Source organism: Vombatus ursinus, unplaced genomic scaffold (genome assembly GCF_900497805.2).
Source record: "Vombatus ursinus unplaced genomic scaffold, bare-nosed wombat genome assembly UNPS02014830.1, whole genome shotgun sequence".
NCBI classification, from domain to species: domain Eukaryota; kingdom Metazoa; phylum Chordata; class Mammalia; order Diprotodontia; family Vombatidae; genus Vombatus; species Vombatus ursinus.
Genome location: NW_020954608.1, coordinates 38,063,123 through 38,084,455, shown reverse-complemented (window position 1 = coordinate 38,084,455; position 21,333 = coordinate 38,063,123). Strand labels below are relative to the sequence as shown.

Genomic DNA, 21,333 nt, shown 5'->3' with positions numbered 1-21,333 from the left:
GTTTTTTTCTGGTTTGCTCTTGAATAAAGTTAATAGTCATGTGTTTCCCATGTAGATAGATAACATTTTGGTAGTATATAGTAGAAATTTATCATTGTAAACTCCTGTTATTTAATTAAACTCTACTTTGCTTTCTAAAGAGTGAATTTCATTATTTTATCCAGAAAAAAAATAGTAATATACTTTTTTGTTTCTAGGTACGCCTTGTCCAGAAGAAAGACACAGGTCATATCTATGCAATGAAGATATTGAGAAAGGCTGATATGCTTGAAAAAGAACAGGTACATATTATATAACATTTATACCCATCTGAAAGTACTCATTACATGTTGATTAGGTAGAAATAAATTTTGGGTTCTGAAAAAAAGGTGATGGGAGAGTTTAGAATAAAGAATTTAAAATAGACTCACAAACTTTTAGAGCTGTAAATCATTTAATCCCATTTTATAATGAAGAAATTAGGCCTGGGAAAGTTAAATGACATGCCCAAAGTCACATAAGTAGTTGGTAGCAAAGCCAGAACTGGAAGTTAACTATTAATTGTTTTTAATTAAAGCATATGAGGAAAACGAAATTGGAACCTCAGAATAACAGATTACTCTGTTTTGGTAATCTGGTCAGTTGTTGCCTAAACTTATCATTAGGTATTGAGTCTCTCCTAAATACGTACTTGCTACTACAGGATATAGGGCAGCTAGGTGGTACAGTGAATAGAATTCTGGGCTTGGAATCAGGAAGACTCATCTTCATGAGTTCCAGTCCAGCCTCAGACACTTATTAGCTGTGTGACCCTGGGCCAGTCACTTAACCCTGTCTGCCTCAGTTTCCTCATCTGTAAAATGAGCTGGAGAAGGAATGGCAGATCACTCCAGTAGCTTTGCCAAAAAAACTCCAAATGGGGTCACAAAGAATCTAAAACGACTCAACAACGACAACTGCAGGATGTGCCCATTTTCTTTCATTGTTTGTACTCTATCAAAAAGCAGCCTTCAACCACCCCCCTTTTCCCTTCTGTAGGAGAAATAAAATGCCTTCTTAATAAGTCTCATTTCCTCATATCTTTGATGACTGTTCTTGTGTTCCTGTGCCATTTCTGAGTTTTCTAGAGTTCACCTTACCTTAAGTTGCAAAGCAGTTACTGATCTGGATTGGTAGAAGGAGTTCCCTCCCTACACTGATGAAAAGAAAGGTTTAGGGGAGGGGACACACACACACACACACACACACACACACACACACACACTGCACACACACACACTGCACACATGCACACACATTTCTATTTTGTCAGGTGTTCCAGTTGTTTCCAGGCAACAGTAGTGTTTACCACTACATCCTGTTAAGCAAAATACCGTACTTACATCTTTCCTCTGCTACTCTTATACTCCTCACCTTTTGTATCCCTTTCGGGGAACCTAACCTCTAAGTTGACTTTGAGATATTCATGAATAATCAAGACATTTTTATTCACACTAATAAAATAAATTCCTGAGCCAATACCTGATGTATTCAAAAAGTTTACCATTTTTCCTTAATTGTCTCAAAATACTTTTTCAAAGGCTTAGAAGTGAAAATTCTCACCCTTGCTTTACAGTTTTGGTAATTAAATTCACTTATCTGGTGCCAGGAAATAAGGTCACAGTTAAGAATTATTCATCTGATTCTGGTGGTTTTATTTTCTTTTTTTTTTCTGTGTTTGTTTTTAAGTACTATTAAATAAACTGAGTAATAATATACTATTTTCAAAGGTGATATTTTAAAGAGATCACTAGTTTTTTTTTTCTTTTCATCCTAGATCTCCTTCATTACTGAAGGAGAGGTACTGAGTCACTAATTTATCACAATTATACATTAATGTGTGTTGCATTTACTTTTTAAATATAGGTGGCCCATATCCGAGCAGAAAGAGATATATTAGTAGAAGCAGATGGTGCCTGGGTTGTGAAGATGTTTTATAGTTTTCAAGATAAAAGGAATCTTTATCTAATCATGGAATTTCTCCCTGGAGGTAAACACAAACATGAGAGCAGTGACAAACTGAAGCAAACATGTCATTTTATGTATGATGACAAAAAGTACAATATTTATTTGTGTAGAGGTTGGCTTGTATGCTTTTAGTTATTAGTCTACAGAATTAATGAATTGGGGATTTGTTTTATGTCCTAGAATCGTTTTTAGTTTGAGGAGGAGAGCATTGTTTCAATGAATATCATTTCTACTCAACGATGATAATTCAGATTCCTTGATCATGAAAAAATTCTAGGACAGTGGTTTTCAAACTTTTTTTCAGTTATGGGCTCTTCACTTTAGACAAAATTTAGTGGAACCTCTACAGTAAAATTTTAAAAAATTAATTTTAATGCCTGCCAATAATGGCTACATAGTAAAATAAGGCTATATAAAAGGAAAACATTCTATTAAATGTCAGAGCATCTTTTATCTGCTTACAAAAGAGAATAAATTTCGGAAGAGTTAATTCCCTCTTTATATCTCTCAAACCTGACTTTTTATTTTAGTCTAAAGTGAAGCATAAAAAGATAGTTCTCTAAGAATCAAGATTGTTTTCTTCCTTAACCATACTCTTCTATGAGACCAGCGAGAGGGCCTTGTCCATAGCTCAATCAGTTGTTTATCCTGCCAGAATGTAACAGAAAGAACAAAAACCAGTTTTATCTTCCTCTAAGGTTCACTGTAAGAAGAGACTATTATAGAAGCTTAAAAAAAATACAAATAGAGGCATCTAAGATTTTTCTTCTTCCTAGTAGAATATAATGTTCTCTGGAGGAATATAAACATTTTGAGGGGCAGTGATTGTTATTTTTGTCTTTTTCTTTCCAGTAGAGTCCTTTGAATATAGTAGGTACTTAATAAATGTTTATTAATTTTAATTCTGGATTTCCATTGAAATTCTCTCTAGGAGAGGCCCAAGAGACCAAAAATTGGAATACAAGGTCTAACAATTTTTATAACAAATTTAATTCAACAAATATTTATTAAGCATTATTATTTTTAAGGCACTCTGCTAGGAGTTAGGGAAACAAATAATAAAAACATAAAAATTCCTGGTGTAGAGTAGCTTGCATTCTTTTGGAGAGACCAGATGGATACCAGATGACCCACATAGATACATCTCTATAAGGGAAGAAGAAAAGAGGAGAAATCCAGGTAAAGTGTTCTAGGTATATTTGAAGAAGGAGAGGACACTTTGAGTTGAAGAGATTAGAGGCGGCTTCACAGAGATAACTCCTACACTGAACCTTGAATTTAGAGATTCTAAAATAATCACAAAGAAATAGATCTGGGGCACGGAAACGGGAGATGTAATGCAGAATTCCAAGAACAGCTTACTGATATGTTTGTGAAATCGATTTAATTCAACATACATTTATCCTATAACATGCAAAGCACTCTGCTACATGCTGAGCATACAAAAACAAAAATTAAATAGTCCGTGCTGTCAAGGAATGTGTATTTTACTGTAGAGTTATAGGGTTAGAAGCCAGATTGCAAATGGTTGGTGGATTGTGAGGAAGTAGAGACAGAGCATAGTTCATTCTTTGTAAGAGTGTAAGTCAGATGTAGGATGATAATTTGATGACATGGCATGGTAAAAATCACATTGTTTTCCTAAAGGTTTTATTTTATTTTATTTTTTTTAGTTAATGTGTATGTAGATTATTTAAAAGCAGGACTGTCCTGGAAAACCTCCGGTGTGGGGGTCTTTGTACCCAAGTAATAGATAATGGGAAAAGGAAAGGAAATTTGAAACAAGTAAACCAAGAAAGTTGTCAAGAAAGGCAGGAAGGTAAAGAAAAGGTGGGACTTCCAGAGATGGAGATTTGAACAGCAGCCAAAGGAAAGGAAAGAGGCAGCTACTCAGTTAGGGCTTCAGAAAGGAGAAGGCATTGTTACAAAGCACAGAGAATGAGAGATAAGGACAGGGATGTAGAGCTCCCAGAAAATAGATTTCTTTCTCCAACTTTTGCTTCCAGTCTTACCCTTTGAGGTAGAAAGCTACAGAGAGCCCCAGGGGAAGGTAGGAAATAGCATCGTTGATTCTATTGCCCATTTCTGCCTTGATCTAGAGTTGCGTTGGAGAGTTTGAGGCCTGAACAAAGACTTCGTTCAAGAAGTAATGCTGGGGCTTTCCTGCCCTGCTGATGTCTGAAGAACTAAGAGCCCTGACTGATCCTCTGTAGCTTGACTCAGTTTAGCCTTTTGTCTCTGGCCAGGTCCCTGAATCTAGTGTCAGCTTAAGTTCAAATAGTGATTGAAGCTCCAAGGTGGTGGGTTTCTAGGAACAAACAGCTACATTATAAACACCCTTTCTCCCCAGATGTTGTTGAAAATACATAGGGTCAACATTGACTATAGAACCCTACAGAAATTGCACAAAGAGCACCACAGGATGATAGAATCATAGACTTAGAGCTGTAAGGGACCTTGGAGGATACTCTCTAGTACAATTAATTCCCTTTTTGAGGCATTTCATATAACATGCCTCTTAATTTCCACCATTCAGGAGACATGATGACATTACTAATGAAGAAAGATACCTTGACAGAAGAAGAAACCCAGTTCTATATTTCAGAGACTGTTCTGGCTATCGATGCAATTCACCAGTTGGGGTTCATTCACCGAGATATCAAACCAGACAACCTCTTATTGGATGCCAAGGCATGTGAATGAACTGATAAGCTCTAAACCTGCTGGTTATTATTTGGTAAAGAAATGGAGCTGTTGGTTTTTTCCCCCTTAATGTTTTTATTGATAATAATGGTCTTTTCTTTTTTATATTTCATTGTCACTTTCCAATGAATTTCAACCCCACCTGCAACTGTACCCTGTAGCACTCTTCCCTATAAAAAATAAGTATAGTCAAGCAAAAGGGATCGACGCATTGGCCACGTCTGAAAATGTATGCCTCGTTCCACACCTCTAGTCTACCACCTCTCTGCCAACGGATAGGAGGCTGACTTCACTATCAGTCTTCTAAAGTCATGATTGGTCACTGCATTGATCAGAATTCTAAAGTTGTTTTTCCTTTACATTGCTATGGTCGCTGTTTACATTGTTCTTCTGGTTCTGCTTACTTTGCTCTTAAGGAAGACTTTAGGATTTTCCAAATTTCTCTAAATTCTTCATATTTACTATTTCTTATGAAGAAGGGGAGGGGACATGCATTTATTAGGTGCCTACTATGTACCAGGCACTGTATTAAGAGCTTTATAGACATCTCATTTTTAGTCCTCACAACTCTGTGAGGAAGGTGCTATTATGATCCCCATTTTTACAGTTGAGGAAAGTGAGGCAGATGGAGATTAAGTGCCCAGGGTCACACAGCTAGTAAATATGTGAGACTGGATTTGAACTCAGGTGTTCCTGACTCCCAACTTAGCACTCTTATCTACTGTATCACCTACCTGCCTCATGACACAGTAATATTGCATTATATTCATATGCCACAATTTTTTAACCATTCCACAACTGATGGGCACTTATTTTCTTTCACTTCTTTGCTACCAAAAAAGTGCAGCATATAAACATATACATATACATATATATGTATGTATGTATGTATGTATATATAAAATTTTGTATATCAGACCTTTTCCTTTTGTCTTTGACATCCCTGAGTTACATGCCTAGTAATAGTATATTGAAGTGTCACAGTATATACATATTAGTAACTTTTGAAAAATTTAATGCTGATTTGTTTTCCAGAATATTTGGCCTACTTCACAGTTTTATCAACAGTGCATTAGTATGCCTGCCTTCCCAAGGCACTCTCTCCACCCCTTTGTTTACCATTTTTTTTGTTTTGTTACCATTAACTACAGATTTTTCCAAATGGAAATGGGCAGATTGAATTTTCATTGAGAGTAAACCACTTTATTTCACAGAATGAGGCAGATGGGGGAGAGAATCTGAGTGATATGGCATCAAGGATCAATATAAATACGTTTGAGTGTCTAGCAACCTTATAAATCAGGGGTCAGCAAATTATAACCTCTGGGTCAAACCCAAATCCTGTCAGTGGCCTGTTTTTTGTCAGTCTTCAAAGCTAAGAATGGTTTTTACATTTTTAAATAAAGTTTTATTGTATTTAAAATGTTTAAAGCCCTTCTTAGCTCCCTGACTATGCACAGGCCATTTTGGCTTTGTTCCTTAATTTGTAGACCCCTGTTGCAAATGAATAAATATCTTTTAATATAGAGTACTCTACTTTTTCACATCATCACACAATACTTATTATCTTCATGTATATTCATCTTAAACTAGATACTTTACAAGGCATATTTCCAAATTAAATCTAATAAAACAAATCAATCTCAAAATGTACTGAGACTTATCAGACCTTTTTTTTTTCCAGGGTCATGTAAAGTTGTCTGATTTTGGCCTATGCACAGGATTAAAGAAAGCTCATAGGACTGAATTTTATAGGAACCTCACACATAACCCACCAAGTGATTTCTGTAAGTTTCATAGTTTTCTAGTAAATGAGCTCAGTGCATTATTTTCAGGGACTTGATGGTTGCTAAGTTGCTTTTCAAGATGAAATTGCTTTAAGTTGTGAAAATTTATAGTATTGGCATGAAATTGCCAAGTCAAAGCTTTTGTATTTAGTTTTTCTGTTTAGTCTTTTTCACTGTATTTCAATCCTTGTTTTGTCGAAATTAGCATTTCAGAACATGAACTCAAAAAGAAAAGCAGAAACGTGGAAGAAAAATAGGCGACAATTGGTGAGTAGTTTTCAAGACAGGACCTTCATGCTATCAGCTTGGTGTCAACTTGACTGTCATATGATTGAAATTGTGGTATGTGGGTTTTTTGGTTTGTTTTCTGTCATTTTTGTTTGTTTTTAGCACGATCTAGGACCCACGGGTGGGAAACTTGCGGCCTTGAGGCTACATGTGGCCCTCTGGGTCCTCAAGTTTGGCCCTTTGACCGAATCTGAAGTTTGGCAAAGGGCCAAACTTGAGGACCCAAAGGTCCACATGTGGCCTCGAGGCCACAAGTTCCCCGAACCTAACTAGGCAGACACTGGGGAAGCCAGGTGGCTCAGTGGGTAGAGTGCTGGCCCTGGAGTCAGGAGGACATGAGTTCAGATGTGGCTCTTACTAGCTATGTGACCCTAGGCAAGTCATTTAACCCTCTTTGCCTCAATTTCCTCAATTGTAAAATGAGCAGAAGGAAATGGCAAATCGGTCCAATATCCTTGCCAAGAAAATCCTAAATGAGGTCACAAAGAGTTGGACACAACTGAAAACAAATGAACAACAATGAAAAGTAGACATTCCATCAAAATCTGGTGATGATTTTTTTCAGTCACAGAAATTCTTGAATTACCAGGTCTCCTAAAACATAGAGAGGTTTGCAGTTTGCATCCCTGGGAAAAATTTCCCCACTATTGAAGCACATCCATGAAGTATTGAAGTACATAGCTGAGAAAGAACTTCTTCTATAATCTTGCACAGAGAAACTAAGTTCATTGTACAGTTTCTTTGCATATAAGATAGTAATGGAGAGATGTAGCATGGAGGTGGGGCAAGGGGAGTCTGTAAAGAACTTCAAGCCTTGGAATCTGGAAAAGCTGATTCCAAGTCCTGCTTCTAATATGTTATCTGTGGGGCAAGTCATTTAATCACTCAGGGTCACAGGCATTTCTTTTAAGACTGCAAGTTTCCATTGAGCTGCTTATCAATGTCCATGGAAGTTGTCTCCATATTAGGAGTCCTCTTCTGCTCCCTGGCTTCCTTTAAGTCCCAACTAAAATCCCACTTTCTCCAGGAATCCTTCTCCAACACCTCTTGATTGCAGTGCCTTTGCTCTGTTATTATCTCCTTTTTATCCTGTATCTAGCTTGCTTTGTATATGTATGTGTGTATGTGTATATACATACAAAAATACATACATATGTGTGTATGCGTATGTATATAATTTGTATGTTGTCTCCCCCATTAGATTGTAAACTCCTTGAAGACAGGGACTCTTTTGTCTCTTACCACATCCCCAGCACCTAGCATGGTACCTGGAACATAGTAGGTACTTAATAATCCTGATGAAATCACAAATACAGAGTTAAAATTTTGTTATGCTACCTAATTCACAATGAATGCTTAGTAATTCTAAGAATGCCGTCCTCTTTTTCCTGCTGTTTGCAACCTGGTAATTTCATTAGCATCTTCACCAGAGTTCAAAAACCAGCTTTGTTCCTTCAGAACATACTAAGTACCTCCTATGTGCAAGTAGTTTAGTGTCCTCTCATTTTAGCCATTTATTATTAATTTGGGCAGAAGACTTGATAGAGGAATTTAATGCTTTTGACTCTAGTGGATTTGTGCTCTCGTTGATGTGGCTTTTCCCAAAATCCTTTCATGGACATCCATCATCCTTAGCAACTCTTGTCCGTGTCCTCCCATAATATGAAAGCTTGGGGTCCATCCAATGGTCTGAGGGGTCTTCCTCTATTTCTTTTGACGTTGCAAGCGTACTAGTGGAGCAGACAAACTGCCCAGAGATTAGCCCTTGCTCTTGTTATTCAGTCATTGCATCTTACACCATCGAAATTTTGTGTGAAATTATTACAATCAGTTTTATTATAATTATTTTTATAATATTATTTATTATACTCGTAATTATTATAGTCCTTCATACCTTCTATCTGTATATCATTTTGTCACCAATGACTTAATTTAAGTAGTTTTCAGGTGCAGTTTTTTAATTGCGTACCATAGTCTTTACTCATTTTAATTCTCTCTTCAAATTTTGTACTACTTTTGATTTACACTCCTAACAAGTTAGTGGTGTAACCATACACAGACCTCAGGAATAATTCTTATATCTGTGACAAATCATTTCCCATCATTAAAATCAAATGAGTCTCATTTTCATGATATTATTTGATCCTTACCATTTCCAATGTCTTCCAGTTCTTTTAAGTAAATTGTTTCTGATAGATAAATTGGAGGCTTCTGTGTGGTTTTCAAGTCTTTCTTTCATTATTCCTGAACCATAATTTCCAACATTTTTCATGATCCTCACCTATTTCCACCTTTGTATTGAAGTCTCTAAATTAATATCACAGTATTTGCTTTTGACAAAAATGTTTTAAATTGTCTTTGAATTTCATTTTTCCATGCTGTACTTGGGCATACCCAAGATTCATAAGCCATCTTGGAGCCAGGGTCATGATTAATTAAGGATATACATTTCTTTTTTTTTTTTTCCTTTTTCGTGAGGCAATCAAGGTTAAGTGACTTGCCCAGGGTCATGTAGCTAGTAAGTGTCAAGTGTCTGAGGTTGGATATGAAAGCATATACATTTCTAATGGTTTCTGTGACTGACATTGAAACTTCCTGTTTTTTTTCCAAGCAGTAATAAAGTGCATTAGGTCATGTCCAATTTAAAAACAGAATTTGCCACAGAAATAACTTCACTTATACTTTTAATCCCATAAACTCCTATCCCACCCCCAATCTCTTAGGACACAACTTTATCAATTAATCTATCAAGTAGTTAATGAAAAGAAGAAAGAGATAAAATGGTGCCTTAAAGGCTTAGCCAAATCAAGGGGACGTATTTAAACACACACAAGTATATATGTGTTTATATATATATATGTTTGGATATATGTTTATATATGTGTATGGATACACACACTATATGGGAGAGCTGAACATATTTTGAGGTAGAATGAAAATAGCCTATGTAGAGGAAGAAATGCAGGAAGGGTGGGGGGTGGGACTTTCAAGTCATCAGAATGTAGGGGGATTCTGTCTTGCATTTCTCCCTCTATTTTTATTCTGTCCAAAAATACACTTATATCTCCCATGTAAAAAATATACTTCCCTTTGATTTTGCTTTTGAGAAAACATTTTATCTCTTCCCTTCCTTTCATTTTCTAATTACTTGAAAGAGTAGGCAATATTTACTGCTTCTATGTCCATACTGCAACCTTACTCCAGAACCTGAGGCATCTGGCTTCTGCTATCACCACTCTCATCAGTAAAATATTTTATAATAATAAAATTCTAAATACTATATATTGTAATAACTATATATATATAATATGCATGATATATGTATATATAATATATCTTATAATAATAAAATGCTGTCCTAATAACCTCCTTGTTGACAAATCCAGTGACTTAGGTCATCATTTTAAAGTAGCTAGGTATCACAGTGGATAGTGCACTGGGCCTCAAATTAGGAAGACCTGCGTTCTAATGTAGCCCCAAAGACTTAATACCTGTGTGACCCTGAGCAAGTCATTTCACCTCTGCTTGCCTCAGTTTCCTTAAATATAAGATGGGGATAATAACACCTATCTCCAATCCAATAACATAATATTTGTAAAGTGTTTATGGTAAAATGCCTGACTCAAAGTAGATGCTGAATAAATGTTTGTTTACTTCCTTCTTTTACCAGTTTCCTTCCTTCCCTTTACGTAACTCTGCACCGTTAACGTTGTTACCCTCTCCTAAAAACTCTTCCCCTTTAGCTTCCATGACTCTGAATTTACCTGTTTTAATTCCTGCCTCTCATCGTTCTTTTCCCATGCTTTCAAGATTTGTTCTCTTTGGCCTATTGAAAGTAGCCATTCTCCAAAGTTGTAATCCAGTCTCACTTCCCTATTTCTGTTAAATGTATTCCTCCTTTTTGACTTTGTGGCAGAGGTTGATACAGTCAACCACCCTCTTTCTTAATATTTTCTCCTTCTGTAGTTGTACTGATATAATGTACTGATATATGTACTGTCTACTGATTATTTGCTGACCTAGCCAAACACTCCTCTGTTTCCTTCTGAAGTTTATCTTTCTTCTTCTGCCTCCTAAGTACGTGTGTCCTCTAAGGCTCAGTCTTCAGTCTTCCCTTTTTTTTCTTTCTCTATACTTCTTTCTCTACTCCCATGGCTCAAAAAAAAATCACTTTAATTTAACAAGCATTTTAAAGCCCCTACTCATACACATGGCACTGTACCTGAGATACAAAGACAGAAAGGAAAAAAGCTCCTGCCTTCAAGAAGCTTCAGTTCTACAGAGGGGATACAACGTGTGCACACATGGGTGCAAACACAAGATAATTTGAAAAGAAGAATGCAAACAGCCAAAGGGATGAGGAACTGGCGACTGAACTCCTATACAGATGATTTCCAAGTCTATATATCCAGCCCCAGTCTCTCTCTTCTGAGCACCAGTTCTTCATTTCCAACTGTCTGCCTGATGTTTCTGCGTGCAAGTTCCTAATTGTACTCCTTGTCTTTATCCTTAACTTGCTAACAACTTATTTCTGTTATTGGCACACCATATTGCTAGTCACCTATATTCAAAACATCAAGCTCAACCTTCACTCTTCTCTGCTCAGCCTCAACTTCTAATCAGTCACCAAGTCACTGATGCTAATCCCACAGAGTCTCTGGCATCTATCCACTCCTTTTTATTAATAATTCGTTAACCCCCTAGTTAAAGCCTTCTTTATCTCTCCTAGACTATTCATGTAGGATCCTAAATGGTTTCTTTGCCCCCTTGTTTTTCATCTCTAATCTATCCTTTACACATGCCAAAATAATATTCATGCCCAAACCTAACTGTATCACTCACCCCTCAAAACTTTTCATGTCTTCCTGTTGCCTCTGGAATCAAATACATGTGACTTAGCCTGTCATTTAAGATTCTCTGTAACTTTCCTCCAACCTATGTTTTCAGCTATATATCACATTCAGCTTCACCAAACATTTTTTAAAATTACAAATTATTTTTAATTTTTTTAAATCACACTAGGGGCAGCTAGGTGGCACAGTGGATAGAGCAGTGGCCCTGGAGTCAGGAGGACCTGAGTTCAAATCCGGTCTCAGACCAGACACTTGACATTTACTAGCTGTGTGACCCTGGGCAAGTCACTTAACCCCAATTGCCTCGCAAAAAAAAAAAAAAAATCACACTTTGTGCCAGCCAAACTGCCAGCTGTTTGCCAGTCTCTTCCTGCACACTCCATTTTCTCATGGATTGTGCCCCATTCTTGGATCCCACTCCCTCCTGTTCTCTTACTGTTGAAATCTTTCCTTTTTTTTTCTAAGGCCCAGTTTGGATTCCATGTCTTCCTCAACTCCTTCCTAATTCCTGCTTTCCTCTCACCCCAGATAAAAATGATCCCTGTATCTTCACATTTTCCAAGAGTACTTTGAGCTTCTCCTTTGCCCTTATCGCATTTTACATTACATCCTATTTCTTTTGTTTATATTTTATTCCCTGTCTTTGAGTGCCCAGACTATATTGTCTTTCATCTTTGTGTTCCGGGTAACCTAATATGTCGTGCCTTTTAAAAAGTTGATTGAATGTTAGTTGAAAGAATTGATATATGCTTTTCATTTCAAATAATACTTATTCCAAGTCATATATAGAACTTTCAAATATTAAGAATATTATTAGTGTATCTTTGACAAAAGTATTCTCTTTCAGGCATATTCCACAGTCGGAACTCCAGATTACATTGCTCCAGAAGTATTCATGCAGACTGGGTACAACAAATTGTGTGACTGGTGGTCTTTGGGAGTGATTATGTATGAAATGCTAATAGGTATGACTTTCATTATTAACTTCAATCTGCAGTATATAAATGTTCTTAAGGGGCTCTGACAGAACATACTAAATATTCATAGTTACCATTAGAAATATGCCATCTCATGGTTTTTGTTTTTGGAAAGTTGTTAATTCTATTTTTGTTTATGGTGAAATAATAATGGAAGCTTTGGATATGCATGTTTTCAACATATTTAAATATGTTAGATGTGTTTTAATATACTTAAATATGTTTTTCTGAGTGTAGAGTTTAGGGAGATGTTTATAAAACCATTGTGGCAAAAAGGAGATAGAAGTACTTTTAAAGAATCCTTTGTATACTTTGAAAGGCAGGGTGGTGTCATGGATAGAGAGCCAACCTCAAGGCCAGGAGGACTTGAGTTTAAACCTGCCTCTGGCACATACTGGTTGTGTGACCCTGGGCAAGTCACTTAACCTCTAGGTGCTTTAGACTATATCTTTAAGACTATATGTCGCAGAGAACATGATAAACCACGTTAGTAAAGGAAGCTTTCTTATTTGGGAATGCTGTACAGTCAAATCAAGTCAAGTGAGCAAGCATTTATACTAATGAAATGATCAGTCTAGTTTCTGTGTTATATATATTAATACCTAGTACCTATTCTCTTTTAACACACATTGAGCTGTGTTATATCTTGTGGTCCAAATAATCCCATATTTAGCAGGGATTGAAGACATCATCTAGTTGGTCCCTCATTGGCTACCTGTTCCCTCTAGGATAAAATGAGAACTCCTCAGCCTAGTACTTAAGGCTTCCTACAGCATGTCCCCAACTTTCCTTTTATGCCTTATTTCACATTATTCACTATCACATACTCCCTGTTATTGTCAGATTGGGCTGTTAGCTGTTCCCCAAATTCAACATGTCATTCCCTGTCCCCATTTCCTCACACGGGCTCCTCCTTCTGGAATGGACTCCTTCATCTCTGCCTTTCAGAATCCTTATCTTTCTTCACGATTCAGCTCAGGCACCAACTTCCCTTCACTTCAGCAGAAAGTAATCTCTCCCCCTCTCTGCCCAATGACTAGAGCTCTTTGAGCTCTTCTTTACCCCTTCATACTTCATATATGTTTATTTGTGTATGTGCTGTATCCTATTGGTAAAATGTAAGCTCCTTGAGGGAAAGGACCATTTTGTTTTTGTCTTTGTAGCCTCAGTTCTTGCATTATGTTGTAAGTGGTAGGTGTTTAATAAGGAAGTAAGGAAGGAAACAAGCATTTTTTAAAGTACCTACTATGTGCCGGGTACTGTGCTAAGTGTTTCACAAATAGTATTTCATTATTTATAATAATAGAGCTTGAATCCCAGCTACAACAGCAGTATCATCATTTACTTTCTTTCTTTTTTTTTTTTTTGGTAAGGCAATTGGGGTCAGGTGACTTGCCCAAAGTCACCCAGCTAGTATGTGTCAAGTGTTTGGTCTGAGGCCGAATTTGAACTCGGGTCCTCCTGACTTCAGGACCGCTGCTTTATCCACTGCGCCACCTAGCTGCCCCGATCATTTACTTTCCTCAAAAAAATCCCTGAAGGTAGTGGAAGTATTATAAAAATTGTTTTATTCTGAAGTACATAGATAAAATAAAATGACCATTGCCATATGCAAAGTAGAGCAAGAAGAGGATTGAACATAAAACTGTGAATCTCTATCACCTGCAACTTGCTTTTCCTTTTTTAGCATATAATAATTTTAACACATAACTTTCAAAGGTCTTCTGTTTGTGCTTCCTTCTGGCCTTCCTTCTGTTCTCTTCTCTGCATTTAAAAAAAGTGCTTCCATGACCGTCTTTTCTTTCTTTTTTCTCTTTTTGAGAGGCCACCTTAACTCTTACCTTCATCACTCACCACTGACAAAAAAAAAGAAAAAGAAAACTCTTGCAACAAATACACATAGTCAAAAAAATACATTCCCACATTGTGTCCAAAAATAGATGTCTCATTTTCTACTGAGAGTCCAATACCTCTTGGTCAGGAGAGACATAAGTAAAAGCATTTTTATCACCATTTTATAGACAGTGAAACTGGGGTTAAGAGCTTATGTAACATTCAGCAAAATACATGCTCCCTGAAAGCAGCCACAGTTCCTGGCACCTAGAAGGTACTTAATAAATGCTGATTGATTGACTTGCCCTTGGTCGCAGAGATAGCCTTCATACTGGGACTAGAATTCAGTTTTCTTGGCTCCAAATTTCATGATTTTCTTCTAGACAGTACTCTAGAGGTTTTCAAGCAGGAAGCCAGATTAACTACTTATCTGAGATCTTGTAGAGAGCTGCTTAAGAAAGGTAGGACTAGGTAACCTTTAAGATTCCTCCTAACTCTGAAATTCTATTAATTCAATTCAGCAAACATCTCTTAAGTATTAAATGGGTGCAGATCACTGTGCTAAAGACTAAGGAAGATTCTGAATTTAGCTAAGATGCAGCCCTGTCCTCAAGGAGTTTATAATCTAGTCAGAGAATTTGATATAATGTTTGTAAATAAGTATAAAATAATGCATGTTAAGTTCATAATAGTAGTTATAACAGAGTGATACATTAGTGTCAGTTGAGTAAAGGTCATTTCCAATTGAGGCAATCAGGGGAAGCATCTTTTATTAGGAGGTATTTGAGGTGGTCTTTAGTGAATGGGTATGAATTGAACAGGTGAAGGAGGGCTATCTTATTTTGGGCATGAGTAATAGGTCGGACAGAGGCACAGAGTTGGGAGGGTGCAGGTGTGCTTTAGCTTCAGTGGAGAGGAAGTGAAGGGGAGTGGTTAAACATAAGACTGAAAAGGTAGAATAGTATCAGATCATAGAGGAACTTGAGTGTGCCAGAACAGAGAAGGCAGAGAAGTTTGAACTTGAGACGATAGGTTTTTAGCAAAAAGTAATGTGAACCGAGCTATAGTTAAGAAGTTAAATCTGACTGGCGGTGTATAAGAAGGACTGGATGGAAGGGGAAAGCAAAGGCAGAAAGCTTTTAGTAAGTGGTTAACATTATGTAAGAAGGCAGCAATGAAGTGCCTGTCATAATGAGAGTCCAGTAGGAATAGAGAAGAGGAATTGGAGTTAGGAAGTATCAAAAATGTAGAATTGGCCAGATTTAGTAAACTAAGTATATATGAGATGAAAAACAGAAATGAATCAAAGTTAACACTAAGGTTTTGTACATCAAAGTCTGTTTCTGCCCTACAGAGCCAAGTAGATTAGGCCTAATCTGTCTTCTCACATGCTATGATTTATATAGTTCTTACTGTGTTTGATCAAAAAATCAGATGAAACTTTGTTATCTTTGATATGTAGGATATCCACCATTCTGTTCTGAAACACCACAAGAAACTTACAGGAAAGTTATGAACTGGAAAGAAACTCTAGTATTTCCTCCAGAAGTACCTATATCAGAGAAAGCCAAGAACCTAATTCTCAGGTTAGTGCCTAAATCCATATAAATGACCCATTGGAATCTTAAAGATGCATAATTAAAATGTAGCAGGATATTTTAATTTTTTCAGCAATTCTAATTGGGATTTAGAACATACTGATAAAGAATGTACCCTACTTTCAGGAATAGCCTGATCTGCTCCTTAATTAGGATGGTAAAGAGCAGTGATGTTTTGAATATATATAATCTCATGAAAAAAAAATAAGGAATGAATAATCATCTATTAAGAACCAAGCTCTGTGCTAAGGGCATAATGTACACTGTATATAGCTACAAAAACAAAGACAGTCTTTACCCTTGAGAAGTTTACAGTATCATGGGAGACGATGCATATACTTTACAGTCTAATGAGGGAGGTAGTACAGATAAGAGTGGTGAAGAGAGTGGGATATTTTTGAGTGGTAAAGGGAACCAAAATGAATTAGATTGATACACACCCTTTCTAGGAGCGGTGATAGAATTCATTTCATTATGGTTACTAAAAGAATGGAGGGGATGGTTAGGGGGACAGAAAGTATACACCCAGTATGGCCACTAATGGAAAGAAGTGAAGAATGGCTGGAACCCAGGCCTAGAGGCAACCACCAATCAGGACAAGTCGCAGGCGTGGGTAAAAGTTTTTATTCTCTTGTACGGCGAGTTGGGAAATAGTGTTATAAGGTGTAATTAATCTGTTGGTCTCACTATTTGGGAAAAACTGCTGTGAAAACTGGAAAGCAGTCTGGCAGAAATTAGGCATAGACCAACCTTCACACCATATACCAGGAGAAACTCCAAATGGATATATGGCTTACATGTAAAAAGTAACATATAAACAAATTAAATGAGCAAGGAAGAAATTGTCCATCAGATCTATGGATCTGAAGAAATTCAGGACTAATACAAGGGATAAAGAAGACCACACAAGAGAAAATGATAATTTTAATTATGTAAGATTAAAATTTTTTTTTAAACAAATAAAACCAGTGCAGTTAAAATTAAAGGGGAATAAATGATTGTGGAAAAAATCTTTGTGGTAAGTTGCTCTGTTAAAGTTCTTGTATCCAAAATATATAAGGAATTAGTTCAAATTTGTAAGACTAAGAGTCATTCCCCAATAATAAATGGCAAAAGGATAGAAACAGGCAGTTTTAAAGGATGAAATCCAAGCTATCAATTGCCATATGAAAAAAATTCCTGTAATCGGTAATAATTAAAGAAAAGCAAATTAAAGCAGTTCTAAGGTTCAGCCTCATGTCTATTAGATTGGGAAAGATGACAAAAGAAGAAATTTTGTTCTGTTTGACCATATATATTTGTTGTGAGGGCTTATTTTTCTTTATATTGTTTGGAGATAAATGAAGAGAGAAAAATAAATATTCAAATATTGGAAAAATAATTAAAGTTAGAAGGAAATAAAAAGAAAGCAAAAGACCATTATAGTAGAAAATTGTATCCATCTAAGACTATGGCCCAAACTTATAAGAAGAGAAAGGAAAAGGTAAATTTGTTGTAATTGCTTGTTACAAATTTCTATAACCTAATTCATCTAGTCATTCACTCAGAAATCGTTTGCCAAACACCACTATGTGCAAAAACACATACTTGTTTTTTCTCAAAATTTACAAATATAGAATTATTTTATGTTTATTAGTTAAAGATGAAGTATTTCAAATAACTGATTTAATAATAACTTTTTTTTGAAGCTTTCTTGATTGTTATGCTTCTCTGTTGTAGATTCTGTATTGATTCAGAAAACAGAATTGGAAACAGTGGAATAGAAGAAATCAAGGATCATCCCTTTTTTGAAGGAGTAGATTGGGGACACATCAGGTATGTTTATCCAACATATATGACAGGTTAAAAAAAGTTAAAAGTTTAAAAAAAAAGCAGTAAACCTTTGCAATCAGTTTGATCATATGCTGTCAGAACCAAGATAAGAAGTAATTTCGTTGCAGTAGTAGGTAATCATTATTTTTTTAAATTAAATTAAATTAAATTTTTTTTTTTTTTTGGTGAGGCAGTTGGGGTTAAGTGACTTGCCCACAGTCACACAGTTAGTGAGTGTTATGTGTCTGAGGCCAAATTTGAACTCAGATCCTCCTGACTCCAGGGCAAGTGCTTTGTCTACTGCGCCACCTCGCTGCCCCCATAATCAATATATTTTTAAAAACATTCAGCCCATCTTTCATAATTACATTCACATTAGAATATGCAGGTTAAAGCTAATTGACTAAATCCAAGTGTCATTTTCAGTGATTAAAAAACAATTTGAAAATGTACAGTTGTGCCTCTGTTGATTTTTCTATTCAGAGCTATTTTTATTGTTTGAAGTAAGGATTTCTACTTGATCAAAACTATTAGCATTTGAAAATATATTTAGATGTGATAGTAGCTATATTTTTCACCAGAGTAATGGGTTCATTAGACACTTCTATGCATTTATAAAGATAAAATCTCATTTGAACAATTCGTCTTGAAGTAAAAGAGACCATTAGAAACACATTAGATTAATTTGCTTTTTATTCTTTACTCACTGTGAATTATTGGTTTTAGTTTAATAATTTAACCAGAATACTTTCATCATTTTATTAGATTATGATTCTTGCTATTAAAGCCAGTGTGTAAAATTCTGGGAGAAAAAATTAAAGATACTTTTCTTCTACCTTTCAAGAGACACATGCCTAGGATTAGTAAGAGTTAATGGTATAGAGCTAAAGAATGTTAAATTTTACTCATTTAGAAATATATAGTACACCTTGTTTCATTTGAGAGGACTGAGATGTCATGAGGCCTGATCATTTTCTTTTATCCTAATCTGCGTGACTGCTGAAGTGTACAGTGGAAAAAACATTGGATCTGGTACCTAGAGGGACCTGTGTTCCTTCCTCTGATTCTCCCTTTCCTGCGTTACCTTGGGCAAGTCATTTAACTTCGCTAGGCCTCATCTGTAGGATGAGGTGGCAGGACTAAAGATCTGGAGCTATGGTACTAAGTTTGCATTTTGTTTTCCTGTTTTATTTTTTTAATTTGGTTTTATTTTCAGTTCCAAATTCTTCTCTTCCATCTCTCCCCCGTAAGTTTGTGTTTTTATTTTTTTTAGTCCCTTATGATTGTTTTTTATTTTATTTATTTTATTCTTTTCTGATATCTTAGTTTTATTTATTTTTAGTTTTCAACATTCACTTTTATAAGATTTTGAATTCTAAATTGTTCCCCTCCCTCCCCTATTCCCTCCCCAAGATGGCATGTAGTCTACTATAGTCTATACCTGTACAATTATATTTCCACATTAGAAGTTTGCATTTTATACAAACTGATGCATTTAGTTTCCTTTTTAACCTTGTTATCCCATTTCTTTTTCCCCTATACTACCCTCTCCCCCTGCAGAAGGGGTGATGAAAAGACCACTATCAAGTTGTCACTTCTGATCACTTTCCAGATTACAGAATGTTCCAATCTTGGCTAAATCAAGTTGGAGCTAGCTACTCCACTATTTAATACCAGACAGGACACAAGCACAATTTGACATCCTCTAGATAAAAGATTTTTCGATTTTCCTGTAAATTTATTACTCTCTTCTTCCACTCTTTCTTTTCTTCCTTGGCAGGAGGTAGGGATGGGACAGCAGTTAGGAAAATAGAGTATATGATAGTATTGCGTTAATAATGTCATGTAAATAAAGCCTTTTATTTTAAATTACAGAAAGTCTTTAAATTACAAATTTAAAATACATTTAGCTAATTGATCCTATTATACAGATGTTGGACTTCCAACACAGACCTTCTAATACCTCTGTTACTCTTTTGTAATGCAAAGAACAGCATGCAGAATTTCTGAGTGGCATTTTTTTTTTTGGTTCATGGGCAACTAAAAGTAAATTAATATTTACTATAGCTGTTTAATGCTCTTTTTTGGCATGTGTAGGGAGAGACCAGCTGCAATTCCCATAGAAATTAAAAGCATTGATGATACATCAAATTTTGATGAATTTCCTGAATCTGATATCTTACAACCAGGTAAGAGAAAATGCCACTTTGAACTTTCTTGATTATAAAGACTACAGAAATGTAGTCCTGGTTGCTCTTATCTTTCATTGTAAAAGTTCTTTGGAATTCCTTTGTTCATGGTTAACTTGCTGTCTCTGTTTTACAGTGCCAAATACCACAGAACCGGACTACAAATCCAAAGACTGGGTTTTTCTCAATTATACCTATAAGCGGTTTGAAGGGCTGACTCAACGTGGTTCTATCCCTTCCTACATGAAAGCTGGGAAATTATGAATGAAACTCACATACGCCCACACCCCAAAAGAACTCAGGTAGCTGCATCACCAAGGCTTGCTTGGCGTAGATAACAATACACTGAAATAAATATCCCCAAGGACGGTGGTGCTCATCGACTTCAAGAGGAAATTCTACAGGATTAGGATTTCTAAGACTTCTACAGGAATTAGTTGGCAGTGCCAGCTGGATTTTTTTTAATATTTGACTATTTTTGTTAACTTTATTATACAAAGGTACTGGAATAAAAGGAGTGTACATCCCTTTGTAACTGCACTGCCTTCGCGCATATTATGTCCATTCTGCCTCTGTGTACTGTGGCTTTGTACTGTAACACTTCTAATCGATTCAGGAGAAACACATATCATTTAAAGCAACATAGGCTAACCTGTAGGTCATGGTGCAGTATTGCTGTTTTCTTGCAAACCTTATGGGTTTAGATAATCAAGATAAAAGCCATCTTCCATAGTTGTTAGAACACTTGCCCTATTGGTTTAAACATCCATAGAGCATATATAAGACAATTTAAATAATGATTTTAATAGAAATAGGAAATACACTGGTTATTTAAAGTTAATTAGGTTTATCATGAACTTATTGTGCAGACTCCACCATACAGGGCGACAAGCTTATGAGCCGGATAAGGAAGTACAACACCTCCACTCAAACACAACACTAAATCATTTACTTTTCATCCAGAATTGCTGTTGACTTGTACACATCTATCTGTGTACTCTTAGGGAGATGTAATTATAGAATATAGAGAGCATCCAATTGCTTTCCTTAAGGCAAAAGGATTTTTTTTTTTTACAGAGAACATGGCATTATTTTCATTTAATTATAGCAAGTTGGTTTTAAGAAATGACTATGAGGGCTGCTTGTATGTAGAATTTGTGTATTTTTATTAAACTATTTTTTTAAATGTCAACCTTTTGATCATGATAATGAATTGGCAGAGATGCCAAGAGCTCTTTACTTTGGCTTTCCAGAAAGATGAAGTTGATACATATCAGATCTGTTGTTTTTTTCTTTCATTGAATGGA

The 21,333-nt window shown here is 35.9% G+C and overlaps 1 protein-coding gene across 4 annotated transcripts in view; it reads left to right on the top strand.

The window, feature by feature from the left end:
• Positions 1-20,561, top strand: part of STK38L (serine/threonine kinase 38 like) — a 74,615-nt gene extending 54,054 nt beyond the window's left edge. For 3 of the 4 annotated variants that reach the window (XM_027838824.1, XM_027838823.1, XM_027838822.1), the window contains exons 5-14: positions 198-281; positions 1,885-2,008; positions 4,523-4,677; positions 6,374-6,476; positions 6,682-6,743; positions 12,465-12,582; positions 15,890-16,013; positions 17,745-17,840; positions 19,935-20,026; positions 20,163-20,561. In XM_027838824.1, coding sequence (XP_027694625.1) covers positions 198-281; positions 1,885-2,008; positions 4,523-4,677; positions 6,374-6,476; positions 6,682-6,743; positions 12,465-12,582; positions 15,890-16,013; positions 17,745-17,840; positions 19,935-20,026; positions 20,163-20,290 — 1,086 coding nt within the window. In that variant the 3' untranslated portion in view covers positions 20,291-20,561. The remainder of the gene's footprint in view (positions 1-197; positions 282-1,884; positions 2,009-4,522; positions 4,678-6,373; positions 6,477-6,681; positions 6,744-12,464; positions 12,583-15,889; positions 16,014-17,744; positions 17,841-19,934; positions 20,027-20,162) is intronic. The other variant, XM_027838825.1, reaches the window with a different exon arrangement.
• The last annotated feature ends 772 nt before the right edge of the window (positions 20,562-21,333 follow it).